General features: G+C 46.8%; 1 protein-coding gene and 1 long non-coding RNA gene across 5 annotated transcripts in view; one reads left to right on the forward strand and one right to left on the reverse strand.

Moving 5' to 3' along the window:
- The window catches only part of LOC137528648 (uncharacterized), a 211431-nt gene that overhangs the window by 190705 nt on the left and 1480 nt on the right, over positions 1–19246 (forward strand). The gene's annotated exons all lie outside the window — the stretch shown is intronic.
- SH3BGRL (SH3 domain binding glutamate rich protein like) overlaps positions 7431–19246 on the reverse strand; it is a 52876-nt gene continuing 41060 nt past the window's right edge. Inside the window, exons 2-4 of the mRNA XM_068250058.1 lie at positions 18689–18874; positions 16406–16486; positions 7431–7745 (exon numbers count right to left, since the gene is read on the reverse strand). Coding sequence (XP_068106159.1) covers positions 7713–7745; positions 16406–16486; positions 18689–18874 — 300 coding nt within the window. The 3' untranslated portion in view covers positions 7431–7712. The remainder of the gene's footprint in view (positions 7746–16405; positions 16487–18688; positions 18875–19246) is intronic.

Below are 19246 nucleotides of genomic sequence, written 5' to 3' on the forward strand. Positions count from 1 at the left end.
CCGCCGGCATTTCCTGGAAGGGGCAGAGCTTTCAGCTTCAGCTCTGCCCCTCCTGACGTCAATCGCGGCGCATCGCCGCCTCTGCCCGCCCCTCTAACTCTTCCTTCACAGAGAGGGGCGGGGAGAGGCGGCGATGCGCCGCGATTGACGTCAGGAGGGGCAGAGCTGAAGCTGAAAGCTCTGCCCCTTCCAGGAAATGCCGGCGGATTGCCCCCCTGATTGACTTTTTTTGTGAAATCCCCTATGCGGCCCAGCCTCATCCTGACTTTGCCTCCTGCGGCCCCCAGGTAAATTGAGTTCGAGACCCCTGCTCTAGGGGGCTCTGCACGCCTCTCTGTTGGTAGTCATTTCAGGTGCAGCCTGATTAGGAGCACTGCCAATTTCTATCTTTTCCACTGGTTTTCAGTTGAACTCTGGGGTAAAGTTATTGGGTCCTTTTGATCCGCGGTTGTGGGAGGTGTGATGCAATTGCAGCAAATCCTTCAGGTATCCGGGGCCGAGGTTGTGTAGGGATTTGAATGTCGGCATGCCAATTTTGAAAAGGATTCTCCATTTTATGGGTATCCGGTGCTGTAAGCAAAGGATTGGTGTTATATGGCCAGGCCCATGATGTCAAGTGAGGCGACTTCTTCAGGCGGCAGAAGTCTGGGGGCGGCACCAGGCAGAAACAGGAAGTGTTATAGAGTTCCTGGCCAACCTATACTGGGGGCAACTGTACCTGGCTAACCTATACTGGGGGCAACTGTACCTGGCCAACCTATACTGGGGGCAACTGTACCTGGCCAACCTATACTAGGGGCAACTGTACCTGGCTAACCTATACTGGGGGCAACTGTACCTGGATAACCTATACTGGGGGCAACTGTACCTGGCCAACCTTTACTGGGGGCAACTGTACTTAGCCAACCTATACTGGGGGCAACTGTACTTAACCAACCTATACTGGGGGCAACTGTACCTAGCCAACCTATACTGGGGGCAACTGTACCTAGCCAACCTATACTGGGGGCAACTGTACCTGGCTAAACTATACTGGGGCAACTACCTGGCTAACCTATACTGGGGCAACTGTACCTGGTTAACCTATACTGGGGCAACTGTACCTGGCTAACCTATACTGGGGCAATTGTAACTGGCTAACCTGTACTGAGGGCAACTGTACCTGGCTAACCTGTACTGGGGGCATGTATACCTGGCTAACCTATACTGCAGGGCAACTGTACCTGGCCAACCTATACTGGGGACAACTGTACCTGGCTAACCTATACTGGGGCAACTGTACCTGGCTAACCTATACTGGGGGCAACTATACCTGGCTAACCTGTACTGGGGGCAACTGTACCTGGCTAACCTATACTGGGGGCAACTGTACCTGGCTAACCTATACTGGGGGCAACTGTACCTGGCTAACCTATACTGGGGGCAACTGTACCTGGCTAACCTATACTGGGGGCAACTGTACCTGGCTAACCTATACTGGGGGCAACTATACCTGGCTAACCTGTACTGGGGGCAACTATACCTGGCTAACCTGTACTGGGGGCAACTATACCTGGCTAACCTGTACTGGGGGCAACTGTACCTGGCTAACCTATACTAGGGGCAACTATACCTAGCTACAAACAGTGGGGGCACCTATAACTGGCTACCTATCTATACTGGGGGTGTTTTTTGGGGGTGCAAATTGTTGGGTGCTGTATGATCATTCCAATTGGGGGAGGCGCATTCGCACAAGTTTGCCTCAGGCAGCGAAAACTCTAGAACTGGCCCTGTATGTGGCAATGCCGGCCGGTCTTGCGGCAGCATTCTGTACTAGCTGCAGATGGTGCAGGTCTTTATTTGGAAGGCCTGTATAGAGGGCATTGTAATAGTCCAGCCATGATGTGATGAAGGCCTGAACTAGGACAAGAGCAAGTACAGAGAAAACGGGTCAGAAAACACAAAGCAAAACCGAACCGTTACATTTAATATAAAAAAACAGACGCAGACAAAATCTGATTATTTCACTTCATTTTATTGGGTATTTGCAAAAATTAAACTTTATATTCTTAAGACTGATCTCTATTCAGGAAGTCAGTACACAACTCGGAATGCGTTAGTGATATAAGGATCACAGCCCCACGGAAGAGGAGCAAGGCCCGGCCATACAGGATACAATCTGATTGTACAATCTTATTATCATCTATGCAGTATAGGAGGACAAATATATTGCATGTCATTTGAATACATGTTGTTTAGAAAGACCTTTACACTATATAGATGTGGTTGGATTGGATTAATATTACAATCAGATTGTATAGTGCGTGGCAAACGTTACAACCAGGAATTGGCCAATCGTACCGGACTAGCTTAAGGTGACCATTAATGGTACAATATTTTGCTCAGTTGCAATGATTTGTTCAGATCTTTACGATCTAATTGTACAAGAAAAAATGTGGAGAAAATTGTTGTGAAGTGATTCTATGGTCGATCGGAATACAGAATTTTGACGATCGGAATGTTGGATTTTTTCGGTCGTATCTGAAGAGAGAAAAGTGCCCTAATCGACCCATTTATGCGAACAATCGATATTTACCTTCCGATTACTTACAATCCCGCAAATCTGATTGAACGATTACATCTGAGGAAAATATTGTACCGTTTATGGGCTCCATTGGGGAAACCAGAGAAAGTACTTTAAGGGCCCGTTTCCACTATCGCGAATCTGCATGCGTTTCCTGCATGCAGATTCGCACAGCCAATACAAGTGGATGTGCCTGTTTCCACTTGTCAGTTTTCCTGAGCGTTTTTCTGTGCAGGATTTTTCTGCACGGCAGAGCCCTCAGAATTCGCCTGCGTGTGGAATGCATGCGAATCGCCGCTAATGTATTTAATAGGGAAATCGCCTGCGGCTTTGGCATGCGAATTTTCATGCGAATTCGCACGAAAATTCGCATACAGCCGCATGAGAAATTCGCATCCGCATGCGAATTTTAACCGCGGCGATTCGCACCGCACAAGTGGAAACGGGCCCTAAATCTCCTGTCCACAGCAGCCAATTACATGTCTGCTTTTACAACACAGCTGCAATCTGATTGGCTGTTGCGGAGGTCACTTTTGTTGGCCCAGGTGCCCTATTGGTCAGCCCGATAATGTATTCAGAAGAATTATTTATGAAAAACGTTGCTAAAGCAAGAATCAAAACGAATGTTTAAAAGTCATATAAAATTAATTTAGCTGATTTCTTTAACCTGTTAAGAGGAAGAAAAAAATAAGGTAATAAAAAAAAATAAAAACAATAAATGTTAAATTGGTCAGTACAGTCTGGCTGCCTGCAGGTGGCGCCAATGCTCTAGTTAAGGGTGGTGCAATTTCGCCTATGTTAGCTTAGAGATTGTGAGGGCAAATATTTTGCACAACAACCCCATTGTGCGACGTTCACAATTCTCCCATCGTGCAGGAAAGACATTGCAGAGTTCTGAAATATTAAGACGATCCACGAAATGGGAATGTTTAGCGGAAGCTATCTTGCTTAATTTACTTTAAAGAGACTCTGTAACATTCAAAAGATCCCCTGGGGGGTACTCACCTCGGGTGGGGGAAGCCTCCGGATCCTAATGAGGCTTCCCACGCCGTCCTCTGTCCCACGGGGGTCTCTCCGCAGCCCTCCGAACAGCCGGCGACTGTGCCGACTGTCATTTCAATATTTACCTTTGCTGGCTCCAGCGGGGGCGCTGTGGCGGCTTTCCATTCCGAACTACACGGAAATACCCGATCTCATTCGGGTCCGCTCTACTGCGCAGGCGCAGGAAACTTGCGCCTGCGCAGTAGAGCGGACCCGACGGCGATCGGGTATTTCCGTGTAGTTCGGAGCCGACAGCCGTCAGAGCGCCTGCGCAGGAGCCAGGAAGGTAAATAATGACGTCACCGCTGCCCGGACTCCACGGAGGGCTGCAGCGAGACCCCTGACGGATGGAGGACGGCGTGGGAAGCCTCATTAGGATCCGGAGGCTTCCCCCACCCGAGGTGAGTACCCCCCAGGGGATATTTTTATGTTACAGTTCCTCTTTAAAGAATATTTCATCTCTGCCTTTTGTAGATCAGCTGGAAGCTCGCTAGAGGGGGAGAGAGAGGCTGCTTGATTAAAATCAGAGGGGCTTATTCTGTAAGCTTGAGCAGGTGAGGAGGGAGCCAATCGGTTCCTCTCTAATGGTTTTGGTTTTCCATGTGGTGCCATTTTGGACGAGAAAGCACAAAAAGTGTTACAAGCAGTCCTCGACTTATGAACATTCAAGATACAAATGCCCTATCCTGACGGGGGCATGGGAGGGATAAGGAGGCACAGGAGGCAGTGGAGTCACAGGGGGACAATAGGGCCATAGTAAAGTCACAAGGGGACACCAGAGTCACAGAGGGCTAAATGTGGCACAGATGACACTGGAGACACAGTGTTCTGACTTACAAACTGATTCTGGTTAAGAACAAACCTACAGTCCTTATCCTAACCTGAAACACTTGAATTTTTGGGTTAAAAAAGCTCTAGGAGAGCCTAAAAATCTTACATTGGCCATCGAGACTCCTCGCTGATGGTAACTGTTCGGAAAAGCCAACGCATAAAATATTGGACCGTCCTAAAAGTCCAGGAATGACAGATCAAATGTGGCCACCGAAACTGAGAAGTTTGGAGAGGATTGCTACGGTTTTGTTATAATCAGTCCATACGCCAGAAACTGGTGAAATCTTTAACTTGCTGCTAAAACTGGAATGTCTGGCAAGGAATGAATTCCATCATAAAGATTCCATAAGAGCCGATTGCAAAAAGGTCTACTCTGCACCAGCCGAAACTGTCTCAGGATAGGTGCCAAGACCTCGGTGTGCCAAGCCCAACTCAAGATCAAGAGATTTGGTAGTTGGCACCAATTACGAAATATAATCTATAATCTTATACCTTGAAAGGCCGCCATCTGGGCCAAACCGTTCATATTGGTCTGTCAAGCGTCTTAAAAATATTATTATGTCAACCAGTCAGATCTCTAATGGATGGGTCAAGAGACAAACTAATGATGGCAACCAGAGCAATCATCCGTATCGGATTCCTTCAGTGAATGACTACGGTTTTCCCAGAATCCTCTTGGAGGACATCTGGCAGAATACGATCGCCTCTGCTTTCAGCCCCTCTCTGAAATCACCCCCACGGGAATTTTAAGCACCCAGTTTATCAACAATAACCCTTAAATATTGGCAAAGGTGAATGTTCAACTTAATAAGCAGAGACTTGAGGAACCCTTTTTACGGGAAAGGTGAACAGAATGCGAGTTCAGTTCAATCCACACTTGTTCAATCAGATGAAGAAAAGTTCAGTTATATTTTAAACTCCAGAACATTAGAGGTCAACTTGACTCCAAACTCTTTCAAAGTTGCCACCCCAAATGTGACGAAGGCAGTACACCTTCATGTAAAACCTCACATTTAGTACTTCTTAATAATGGAGTGCTTGTATAGGTACAAAATTCACATAACAACATATTTGTGCAAGAAAATATTCATGTATGGCACTGATACATCCCCCCCACTCCCAGCATGCAGTGCAGGTCCCACTCTATGGGCGTACCCTTACCGTCCACCAGGGGGAAACGGTTATCTGAGGCAACTCATAGGACTCAATGAGGGTCCTGGCCCCAGTTCCCAGGTTTTTGGCGTTGTGTGGTGTGGAGGAGTCGTGATAGTGGAATGGTGGACAGGTCTTTGACATAAAAAGGTGCCCTACAGAGTTCTCTATTTTTAAAGTGTGAAACGATTTAGCGATTATAAAAAAGCGATCTTTTAGTGGATCAACATTTTATAAATACCTTCCATCAATAAATAGAATTTACAGTAACGGGGAAATCGCTGATCTTTTATGAAAGGCTGGTCAAGTGACCAAAACTTTTATAAACAAGGGGTGGTGAAAAGCATCAATATTTCCCCAGCAATTTTCCCCCAAAGAGGGTCTTCAACAGATTTAGATAGTTGATAGACCTCTGTGTGAATTAAGTGACATTGTAACACATTCTGGTGAAAAGGGAAAATTATTTTACGATGGTTTACAAGGAAAATTAGTTTAGTTAACAAATACAACTGGAGGCTTTACCTGCTGCCCCCAATAATGTTAGCGCCCTAGACCAGGGCCTGTACCGCCTTTCCCCAAACCCAGCCCTGCTATGTAACTGTCCAACCATTTCCAGTGACTCTCATGAATGCCATAGTAGGACAGGTTACATAGGTCAGTGATCTGCAAACTTTGCTCTCCAGCTATTAAGGAACTACAAGTCCCACAATGCATTGCAGGAGTCTGACAGCCACAGTCATGACTCATAAAGGCAAATGCATTGTGGGACTTGTAGTTCCTTAACAGCTGGAGAGCCAAGTTTGCAGACCACTGACATAGGTCATTGTTCAGGTTAGGCATATCCAGAGAAACACTGTGTTTAGGCAAAACGCTATCTCGAAAGACAAAAGCTTGGCGCTCACTTCTGCATCTAGACCCATTGAGTTATACTCCTGTTTGCCTGATGAAGCAAGACCACACCTGCGAAACGCGTTGCACTAAGTGGAGTTCAATAAACATTTTTGTATTGATATATTGTGACTCAATTGAGTTTTATATTTTTGAGGGAGGTAAGTCCACCTGAACATCCCCCTCTTTTAGACGGTTTTTAAACGTTTTTATTCTACTCTGGCGCCTCTGTACACCAAGCCTTGCTGAAATCTTGAGTCCACCCCCGGTGGAGGGGTGCTACCCCGTTTCCTATCTACAGAGAGCGACATCTTAAAAACCTGAGTGGGGTCAGGTTCTAATACTCCCCACCTGCACTTGAAGTGGTTGCCTATGGGTAACCCATGTTTGTGAGTATATCTAAAATATTTTGCTTTTAACCACAACCAACTTAACAATACTACACCATATCGGGCTCTCGATTTCTCTTTGTTTTTCCAAGCAAAAGCTTGGTAAAAGCTGAGAGCTGCAAGGGTACAATCGCTAGGATGATTCAGTTTTGTCTCCTTTTTATTCATGAGATACATGCAGCAATCAGATGGCACAATCTATGGCAATATATATGCATATATATATACTGTATATATATGAGGTCATCATTGAGTGCCAACAGTTTGGCCCTAACGCCACACCACAAGTGGTGCTGAAAATATTGACCAAAGGTTGCTCCACTGGATTGATGTGTGTATGGCCAGTAAAGAATCTCATGGACATTTTACAAGGTTTAGATAGTGACTGATCTGATTTGCAAGGAACGGATTGGCTCATCACAGTTTTTACGTACATATTCTGGATTTCAGTTAGTTAAGACTGCGCTGTGTTCTGATTATTAAGCAGGAGTACAGGTACAGGTAAATCACACTTTTTAGACTGGGAAGGGGATAGACGAGGATACACAAAAGTCCTGATCCATAAGTTATCTGTAAAGCACTATAAATATCCCAAATAAAGGCCTCTTGGCAATTGGCATATGTTTTCTTGTCATCTAATAGTCCATTTTGGCACAGATGTGTCTTCGTGATCACCAGGACTCCACCCCCGAGGAACATAGGGGGTACCGCAGGGGCGGGGCATCTTGCTGCATGTACACGATTAAGAGTTCAGGCGCAAAGCTGTTTGGGTTTTATCTGGAAGGTTCTGAGATGCCCCGAAAAGCACTGAAGGTTCTGGTCCGGAGCTGGCGAGCGGTTCAGGGAATTTATGCGTTCTCGCTGGCCAGAGATAGCGCCTCCTGTAAGAAAGACAATTAATTCAAATTAAAGGAAAGGAGTGACGGTCAAAGAGAGGCAATTTTTTTCAAGAGTAGTAGTAGTAGTAGCAGCAGCAGCAGCAGTCGTTTATATTGAGCCATCAAACACGGAGGTGTACAAAGTAAGATACAAACATGGGTGGAGAATAAAGAGCTGGTAAACAACCTAAATGTGACTATAACCAAATTGGACAGTGTATAGCAAAAATACTACAATTACAAGAAACAATAAGGGAGAGAACTCTGCCCCTGTCATCTTACAATTTAGAGCCATAGAGAGGAAATGAGGTCATGCAGCGAGTAATCTATAGATATGGATTCTGCAAGTAGTGGAGCTTAGCTAGTGGCTGAAGTATCACACGAAGGACCACACTGCTTATCATGCTTTCACTTATTAAAACTTAAGAGCTATGTATACATCCTGTGGTGCCGGTCCTTCGTGTGATACTTATACTGTGACCCCCTGGGTACCGGGGTGAGGATCTAGGCACACATACTTTGTGGTTGGAAGCCTTGAGTGGTGCTCCTGGACACTTGCTGTAAGCTAGTGGCTGAAGGAATTGGTCAGCGTTTCAGCATTTGCATGCACTAAAAGGATTTAAGGGTTGGAGAGTGACAAATGTGTTTTGGAAGAGAATTCTAGAGGAGGAAAGAAGCTTGGGAAAAGTCTTGTATACACAAACAAGAAGAGAGGAACCTAGTAGGGGACAGAAGAAGGTTGTGTGTAGAGCAGAGGTTGCAGTTGGGTTGGTATTTGGAAATTAAAGAGGCGATGTATGGAGGAGATAGGGTTAAAGGGAATCTTAACTGAAAGGGATGTGGATGTTTCCTTTTACACAATACCAGTTGCCCGGCAGTCCTGCTGATCTCTCTGGCTGTAGTAGTGGCTGAATCACACACCTGAAACAAGCATGCAGCTAATCCAGTCTGACTTCAGTCAGAGCACCTAATCTGCATGCTTGTTCAGGGGCTGTGGCTAAAAGTATTAAAGACACAGGATCAGCAGGACTGCCAGGCAACTGGTATTATTTTAAAAGGAAAAATCCATATCCTTCTCAGTTTAGGTTCCCTTTAATAACTGTAGTGATCTTGGCCTATTTAACTACTCTTGATCTTCTGCTCCAGTGACTGACCACTGCCTGGATCCTGACCTCACCTTTGCCTGCATCCTGCCATGACCTCCAGCCTGTCTCTCCTTTTAGTCTGCACCCCCCTCCCCCCCCAACTCAGCGTACCCGTGGTACTACACCCAACTTAAAACCTATAGGGGAAAAAGCTGCCCCTCGGGGGTATGTACCTCGGGAGGGGGAAGCCTCTGGATCCTTATTGGGCTTCTCCATCCTTCCCAGCAGCTCTGATCCAGAGCTGGCTCCCCCCAAAGAAACGGCCACCACAATATTGACATCTGTGCTCCTCGCGCAGGCGCAGTAGCTGCTTCCCACACAGCACCAGCGGAAATAGCCGAGGCTAATCGGGTCTGCTCTACTCGTGAGCGGTCTGTGCCTGCGCAGTATAGCGCCAAGCAGCTACTGCGCCCGTGTGAGATGCACACTGTTTCAGGAGTCCCAGCAGTGGAAGCTGTGAGTGTGCGCCTGCGCGATCTGCCAGAGGGACAGCGCTGAGTCGGGGGTGCTAAGGATGGGGAAGCCTCATTAGTATCTAGAAGCTTCTCCCACCTGAGGTAAGTATCCTCCTTTTCACCAACCTCCCAGGCAAGTGCAGCCAGCCAATTAAGAGAAAATGCATACACACGCGCACACACATACATACAGACCATCCCCCGCATGGGCACGCCGAATTATGTTTTAAAAGCAACTTCAGGTCCGTCTTCTGACGGCGCTGAAGTTACTCGCTGTGCCTGCGATAGCCGTAGTTCCTATTACGGCCTATGGTGGCGCCGGCTGCACCCAAATCTCCTGCGCTGCTGCGCCCAAATATCCTGCACTGGTTTCAGCATGTTTGAGTTGGGGGACTCCCTGTATGTGGCATAGAAGACGCAATGAACCCCCCACCCCCCCATTTTGGGGGAAGAAAAAGTGCGTCTTATAGGCCGAAAAATACGGTAATTATTACACTGCTCCCTGCGCTACTCTGCATACGGGTGGGGAGAGGGAGGAGGGGCAGACCCCAGGCCCCCCTGCAGTTGCAGGCGTTATGGTTACACCCCTGAGTTGGACCAAATCTAGACTGAAGGTAACCAAACAGGGCGTTCATAGACAGACTGACACCAAGCTAATTCTGCAATAGACATGATATATATAAACCAACACAGTCATAGGCATCTATATATACATGTACAGTATATATATCAGACTAGACACAGCCCTGCAGATACATAACAATACAGGTCACGCCCTGTAAGTAGATATAACTATATAGTTACACATATGACAGCACAGTCACAGGAGATAGAGAACAATACAGGCTTAGTCCTCTACATATAAGGCAGAAACAGCCCGTCTTATCAATATCTGACCTTCCACGCTTGCCTGACTTTCACAGAGCCAATTTATTGCCCACAATATCCGGAAGCCTCCCGACATTAATCATTAACAAGAGCTGTGACCTTTCCCTGCAGATACCGGCTGGCTGTAATACTGGAGGCCCCAGTGACTAAGGCGGGGCCAAGATGGAAACTATTCCAAGTGGACCTGTACTACTGCACAGGACAGATGGAAAACAGAGAGAAATCCACCCTGTGTGTATTTAGAGAGTTTAGCCTGTCTAAAGCCCCCTCTTCACCATGCAATTCTGCGTGCGATCGATTGAATTCGGTTAGATCGATTAAATCCGACATGTCCGATCATTCGATCGGTAGTGTGGTGGATTTTGCATTGATAACTATGCAAAATCGACCACACTACCGATCGACATGTCGGATTTAATCGAGCCAATTGAATCCGATCGATCGCATGCGGAATTGCATGGTGTAGAGGGGGCTTAATTCCCCTTCGTCTTTGAATAATCACAAATTGTCATTGGATCCCTCAGCTTTAGCAGCTGCCTGCCACAGCAGAGAAGCTAATTAATAAACACAGGATGCTAATAATATGTCTGCTTCCATGAAAGCAGGAAGTAGACACACTGCAGATTTATTGCAGGATTTATATCAGCTGTAACAAAGAATTGTTTTTCTTTAAAGGTTATTATGCTGCTGCTCATCTTTAAGAGCAGAGAGGAAGTTCTGAATTCAGGTCCGCTTTACAGAGGAGCGGTTGTCAAAATAGCATAATGAATAAAACTGCTTATTTACTTTTTTACAATATTCATGTATTAATTATTTACTCAGTGTTTGCCCGTTGTAAAATCTTTCCTCTCCCTGATTTACATTCTGAAAGGTGGCAACATCTTTAGTCCTGTCAGGTGATCTCTGCGGAATGTTCGCTTAAAAGGAACATGAAGCGAGAAACATATGGAGGCTGCTATATTTATTTCCTTTTGAAGTGGACCTGAACTCTTGCACAGGACATAAGGAAGACATTGAGAAATGCACCCTGTGTGTATTTAGAAAGAGATCAGATGAGGGGGAATTAGACAGGCTAAAGCAGACATGGGCAAATTCGGCCCTCCAGCTGTTAAAGTCCCACAATGCATTTGCCTTTATGAATCATGACTGTGGCTGTCAGACTCCTGCATTGCATTGTGGGACTTGTAGTTCCTTAACAGCTGGAGGGCCAAGTTTGCCCATGCCTGGGCTGAACTTTCTAAATACATACAGGGTGGATTTCTCTGCGTTTTCCTTCTGTCCTGTACAAGAGTTCAGCTCCACTCTAATATCATTGCTGCACAGAATTGATCTGTTTCTTGATCGGAAATATTGCAAAAAATTATCAATCCGTGGACCTGACGGGAAAATTGCATGGTGTATAATAAGCTTTTAAGGTGGCCATACATCTCTTGACAGCAGCCGATCAACCATCCAATTCGATAATTATTATTGAATCAGATCTGTGTCATCAATAGCATGCCCAATCGACGATGCGACTTCGGTCACATGTATTGATCGGATATCCTACATCAGCGGTATGACAGTGGGAATGGCGAGCGATATCGAGACGAGCGACAAATGGAACAAAACCCCCAGCCCTGCCACCCTAGTGTATACAGTGCTGCCCATAATTATTCATACCCCTGGAAAATGCTGACTTAAAGTTACTTTTATTCAACCAGCAAGTCATTTTTTGACAGGAAATGACAGATGTCTCCCAAAAGATAATAAGACGATGTACAAGAGGCATTATTGTGGAAAAAAAAAATCTCAGCTTCTATTTACATTTAAGCAAAACGTGTCCAGTCCAAAATTATTCATACCCTTCACAAACTGTCACAGTCTGTGGGAAAATCCAAAGTTCTATACCATTCCAAATTGTCCAAGCTGTTCTAAAGCATCCTAATTACCCTGATTAATTAGGAACAGCTGTTTTAATTAACTCAACAGGTGAACAATAGCAGCCTTCTGCAGTTGGTTTGCGGACCACCTGCTAACGGAAGAGTGAGATATTCCGAAGAAGGATGAGCACTGCACGGTGGGTGACACAGGACAAGTAATGTATAAAAGCACACAGTACATTTATACACTAGGGGGCAGCGGCGAGGAGGCAGATGCGGTGACTTGGCTGATTCCCAAGAGATTTCAGCATGAAATTGATCAGGAATCAGCCTGGGGTGTATGGGCAGCTGACAGATCTCTCTCCTATCAGATAGGATTAGAGAGAGATTTGTCTCTTGGTCGAATCTGCCCATCATCCCTTCACCTTCCTGGGGCTCATTGAGACATGGCTAACCCCATCTGATACTGTGTCTCCAGCTGCCCTTTCATATGGTGGCCTCAAGTTTAGCCACACACCGAGATCAGGTGACAAACATGGGGGTGGGGTGGGAATTCTTCTTTCTGAACACTGCTCCATTACACCGCTTGCACCTGCACCTTCTCTGGCTTTCTCTTCTTTTGAGGCTCATGCTATCCGCATCTACTCCCCTCACCACTTTCAGGTTGCTGTCATCTACCGGCCTCCTGGACCAGCCTCCACCTTCATTGACCACTTTTCAACATGGCTTCTCCACTTTCTATCCACTGACATTCCTTCCATCATCATTGGGGACTTTCACATCCCCATAGACACTAACTGTTCACTACCACAAAATTCCTCTCACTCACCTCACCTTATGACCTCTCTCAGTAGGCCTCAACCCCCGCCCACAAAGATGGCCACACTTTGGACCTAGTTTTTACCCGGCTCTGCCCAGTTTCCACATTTAATACCTCTTTATTCCCCCTTTCAGATCACAATCTCATAACTTTTACAATCAGCCCTTCCCTGCCTCCTCCAGCTACCGTAGTGCAGCCATCACGCCTATGCAGAAATTATCGCAACCTCGACCTCTGCTCCCTAGCTGACTCTCTAAAACCCCTGGGCTCCCTGTCATCCTACACTGACCCCGAGTCAGCATCCATCTACTACTCCACCACAGTCACCGCTGTCATGAACACAGCCGCCCCTCTCACCAACTTCAGCCCCCGCCGCATCAACAGACAGCCCTGGCTGACTGATCCCATCAAACAACTGAAAAGACAGTCCAGGGTAGCAGAACGGCAGTGGAGGAAAAGCTCCAATGCAGATGACTTCATCCACTATAAAAACACGCTGCTCCAGCTCAGGGACACTCTCTCACTTGCAAAGCAGTCATACTTCTCTACACTCATTTCTTCACAATCCCATAACCCTAAACAACTTTTCAACACCTTCACCTCTCTTCTCCACCCCCCGCCTCCCCCTACAACCAAAAGCTTGTCTGCAGAAGACTTTGCAGCATATTTTGTGAGCAAAATTGAAACACTACAGAACAGCTTTCAAAAGCAACCCTCTTCACCGGTCCAATCACCTCTTCCTTTGTCCTCTCTGCCCAGCAGCTCCCCTACTATCAACTATCCCTCTCCACATAACCACTCACTCGCTCAAACCTCCTCCCTGCTAACAATCTTCTCTGCCTTAACTGAACAGGGTCTTTCTTCACTAATCTCTAAAGCTAATCTTACTACATGCGCCTCAGACCCTATTCCCTCTCATCTTATCCCCCAGCTCTCCTCCCCCCTCATTCCTGCTTTAACAACACTGTTTAACCTTTCCATCTCAACTGGCATTTTCCCTTCTTCATTTAAACAAGCTATCATAACACCACTAATCAAAAAACCCTCTTTAGACTCTACCTACTGCCCTTTCTAATTACCGCCCAGTCTCTCTCCTTCCCTTTGCCTCCAAACTTCTGGAACGCCACATTTACTCAGAGTTGTCCAACTTTCTCTCTGCTAATTCCCTGTTAGACCCCTTCCAGTCTGGCTTCCGCCCTCAACACTCTACGGAAACCGTTCTCACTAAGGTTGCCAATGACCTCCTAGCTGCTAAAGCCAAAGGCAGATTTTCGGTACTAATACTCCTAGATCTGTCCTCTGCCTTCGACACTGTTGATCATACCCTACTTCTCCAGACCCTCTTAACACTGGGAATCAAGGGCCTAGCACACTCCTGGCTCAACTCTTACCTGTCTGGACGTTCTTTCATGGTCTCCTATGCCAATACCAACTCCTCTCCACGCCCACTGTCTGTGGGAGTACCACAAGGGTCCGTCCTTGGACCCCTCCTCTTTTCCATTTACACCCATGGCCTGGGACAGATAATAAGCTCTTTTGGGTTTCAATATCACCTCTATGCTGATGACACCAAAATTTATTGTTCTGCCCCAGACCTCTCCACACTACTATCAAAAATCCCTGAATGTCTATCCGCTGTATCTACATTTATGTGATCCTGCTTCCTTAAACTTAATATGAGCAAAACGGAGATTGTGATATTTCCACCTTCGCTCTCTGTTCCACCTCCCATTGTGACAATCAATGTAGATAACACCCCAATAGCATCAACCCCCAAAGCTCGTTGCCTAGGGGTAACTCTGGACTCTGAGCTCTCCTTTAAACCACATATTAACCCTTTAACTACCTCCTGCTACTTCCATCTCAAAAACATTTCCAGAATCTATCCCTTCCTTTCACAAGAAGCAACTAAAATGCTTGTGCATGCCCTAATCATCTCCCGTCTTGATTACTGCAACACCCTACTCTGTGGTCTACCAAAAAGCAGACTGGCACCTCTCCAATCCCTACTAAACTCTGCGGCCCGTCTCATCCACCTCTCTTCTAGATCCTCTGAGACAAGACAAGACAAATAACATTTATATTGCGCTTTTCTCCTGGCGGACTCAAAGCGCCAGAGCTGCAGCTACTAGGACGCGCTCTATAGGCAGTAGCAGTGTTAGGGAGACTTGCCAAAGGTCTCCTACTGAATATGTGCTGGCTTACTGAACAGGCAGAGCCAAGATTCGAACCCTGGTCTCCCATGTCAGAGGCAGAGCCCTTAACCATTACACCATCCAGCCACCACCTCTGAGGCAGCCCCTCTCTGCTAATCCCTCCATTGGCTACCAGTTGCCCAAAGGATCCAGTTTAAACTTCTCACACTTGCATACAAAGCTCTACACAAGCTATCGCCTCCATACATTTCCTCTTTAATCTCCAGATACCTCCCCGCTCGGACCCTCCGTTCCTCACAGGAGACCCTTTTGCCCTCCAGCCTAGTCACCTCTTCTTACTCTCGCATCCAAGACTTCTCACGGGCTGTCCCTCTCCTTTGGAACTCCCTCCCTCAGCCGGTTCGTCATGCCACGAGTCTGGAAACCTTCAAACGTACTCTGAAAACACACCTGTTCAGACAAGCCTATAATTTGCTATAGGCAGCACTGAAGGCACACTGGCTCACCCACTAATCCTTGTGTTTCCTTCCCTTTTGTTTCCTCCCCACTACCCTCTAGATTGTAAGCTCGCAAGGGCAGGGACCTCCTCCTAGTGTTTCTCATACTGCTGTTACTTTAACATATGTACATGTACCAACTACATATCAACTATGTATGTATCTGTATTTATTCTATTCAATGTCATGACTGTACAGTGTCTTGTATTTCTTATGTATATTTGTTCCCCATTATTTGTTTGTATTATGTACATCGCTACGGAAGATGCTGGCGCTATATAAATAAAAAATAATAATAATAATAATAGATGTATGACTACCGTCCTGGTGTAACCAGGGCCGGATTTCTGGCAAGGCCACATAGGCCATGGCCTAGAGCACCAGAAGTGTAGGGGCGGCTCAGTGAGGAACAGTAAAGCTGTTCTATGCAGCTATCCCTATCTACAAGGACAGCTTTAACCTTTGAACTCTCTGTCCTGTACTCGTGCCGTCCCTGCAAGACCTGTAAGCAATGGGTCCATCATTAATGAGACGGCAAGTATAACATAAAAGTTCAAAACATAACTTATAAACTATACACATATTACTAGAATAGTTATTGTCTGTGACACCAATGATGGAAAGTAAGGAGAATTCTCATTGGGGCACACAGAGATAACAACCATACAGATGGTATAGTTGGCCTTGGGCAGTAAAAAGTACAAATCCGGCCCTGGGTGTAACACAGACATGTGAATGGGTGTACAGCATTGAGCTATAGGAGGCTTCTCGGCATACGTCTATACACATAAGATCTTCCACTGATCGGGGAGGCAGAGAGCTACGGGGCTGCAGTGTTACCTTTGATCCTGGAGGGGGCGTCAGTCCTAAAAACGTGTACAGTCTGTTATTCTCTTTGGCTTCAAAGAAATCTTCAAAGTCCTGCGAAGGGAAATGTTAATGTGATATAGTAATAAAGCACATTTATTAAACACGCTGCCCATGCACGTTATATAAACTAGAAGACATGGCTAGTGAGACGCTAAGAATTACAACTTACATGCAGGTCTAATACAAATTGTATGCAGTGTGAAATTAGGTCTGGAAGGTTATCTGATTGTCCGAGTTCCAAGCTGCAATTAGTGGTGTTAAATTTGCTTACAAGCTGCAATTAGTGGTGTTAAATTTGCTTACAAGCTGCAATTAGTGGTGTTAAATTTGCTTACAAGCTGCAATTAGTAGCATCTCACAGGCTATATGTCGTACTTCTGTCCCGGTGCCTCTTTCTGCCCCCTTGTGCGCTCATCTGTGCCAGAAGGAGTCACAGAGGGACGCACAGGGGGACAGAGGGAAGCAGAGGGGGACAGAGGGAAGCAGAGGGGGACAGAGGGACGCACAGAGGGACAGAGACACACAGGGGGACAGAGGGAAGCACAGAGGGACGCACAGGGGGACAGAGGGAAGCACAGGGGGACAGAGGGATGCACAGGGGACAGAGGGCTGCACAGGGAGACAAAGAGATGCACAGGGGACAGAGGGGTGCACAGGGGGACAGAATGACTCACAGAGGGACACACAGGGACAGAAGGGCACACAGAGGGACGCACAGGGGGACAGAGCGACGCACAGGGGAACAGAGGGACGCACAGGGGAACAGAATAGGCACAAGGGAACAAAAATAGGCACAAAAGGGTACAGAAGGAAGCACAAACACCCGTGGTGGCATAGATACGTTCAGGAGGCGTGGCTTAATTCAGGGGTGGTGTTTATTTCAGGGGAGTGGCTCAATCAGTGGCTTATAAAATGGCCCTGGAGTCACATAGGGGGACAGAGTGTTGTTGTGCTGTTACTCCAATAATGCCCCCCCCCCCCCTCTCCCCCAGGTACAGGGATGTGTGAGTGGAAGGGAAATTATGACCTCCCAGTGTAGAAATGGGAGTGGATGGCCATGTAGGGGTTCAAAGGGCTCTTGCCCCCTCCCCCAGTATAGGAACAGAGGGCTCGTGCCCCCGTGTAGGAATGGAGGTGGCAGGTTGGAGGTTCAGAGAGCTGCTGCCACTCTAAGAGGTGCAGAGGGTCGCTGCCCTGCACTAATGCAATGGAGGTGGCAGGTAGGGCTACAAAGAGCTGTGGTCCCCCCAGTTTAGGAATAGATGTATAAAGCGCTGTAGCATCCTATTAATGGGGTGGTGGTGGCAGGTAGGGTTTCAATGAGATTAAGCACCCCAGCATAGACATCAAGGTGACAGTCATGGCGCCCATACACGGTACAATAAAAACGTTAAATTTTCCGTTTATTCAACCAAAACGATCAAATGAAAATTAAAAAAAAAAAATTTCGATCAAGAAAAAAACAATTGATCATCCCATTTTTTCAATAAAAATCCAATCGGACGTTTTGGAAAAATCTTTCTCTTCGATCTAATGGAATAATCGAACAAAATGACGGACTACTGCTTCCCCCCCCCCCCCCCCACAGAATAGGGGTAGAGGGGGCAGTTAGGAGGTTTCGAGGGCAGTATTCCCAGGTGTGAGGGTAGATATTAGGGGCTTGACTACAAGGGAGAAGCCCCTGTGATCCCGTGAGGGGGAGGGTGGGGCAGAGTTGTTTTGGGGCCTAACTGCTAACCTTTCCTTCCTCTGATTAGGGATAGCCCTGCCTAGGAGAACTCACGGAGAAGCATGTGGTCAGTTTGATCAGCTGATAGATTTGTAAGGTTCTGATTTGCTGTGATGACTTCCTGGTTTAGCACATGATCATGACCAGCAAATCAGAGCCTTACAAATCTGTCAGCTGATCACACTGATCACATGCTTCTCCGTGAGTTCTCCTAGGCAGCGCCGGAGATATAGTTCAGATCAGGTGTTTTGTGGCTACACTTGTTATGGGGGTGAAGATCCTGTTAGCCACCCTTGTCTTATGACCCCTGTGAGATGGGCTTCCAGGCCGTGAGGGGCACCAAGGGGAGGCAAGGGAAGGGGTGAGAACATTGGAGGGCATTGGAAGTTTTCTGGGTCCCCATGAATTGTAGTTATGCCCCTGGTAGATAAGTCATGTAAAAGCTATAGGAGACAGATGCCCTTGGGACAGGAATATGGACCTGAGGGTACATATAGAGTAGAAGGGTGTTGAGTCTGGCTTACCCCCAGGTATTTTTCATCACTGAAGATCTGTGGTGGCAACGGGACCCCTTGGGCCGGCCTGGAACATTCTGGAACATTCTCCCTCATCCACTTCCTGTTCTCCTCATTAGAAGCGATGTCCTTCTCTTCAAAGGGGATCTTTAGGGCTTCCAGAAAGGACATGATCATCTGCTGGTTCTTCTTTAGCTACGGAAGAGATGGATCTGGTATTAGACGGGAGGACCGAGCAGCAGAGATGATGAAATGGGGCATTAGGAAAACAACGACTTTGGGCCCACTCTTGATGGCCACGCCACCCGGCATTTTGGACAAGATTTGTTGGGGGCTAGCATAAACTGGACCCCTAGACGCTCTCCGGGCCCTAGGCATCTGCCTAAGTTGCCTTGTGGATGATCCGGCTCTGCCAAACAGCGGGGAGCATCTAAGGAATTAAGGGCCGTCACTGGGCATTGGGGCAAGTAGGCACTAGAGAGTGTCAATTAGATGCAAATAAAATTCAACAGGAAATAGGTCTGATTGGTCCACTTTCAAACTGCATGCAATTTGCATTAAATTTGC

The sequence above is a fragment of the Hyperolius riggenbachi genome, chromosome 8 (genome assembly GCF_040937935.1).
Source record: "Hyperolius riggenbachi isolate aHypRig1 chromosome 8, aHypRig1.pri, whole genome shotgun sequence".
Lineage (NCBI taxonomy): Eukaryota > Metazoa > Chordata > Amphibia > Anura > Hyperoliidae > Hyperolius > Hyperolius riggenbachi.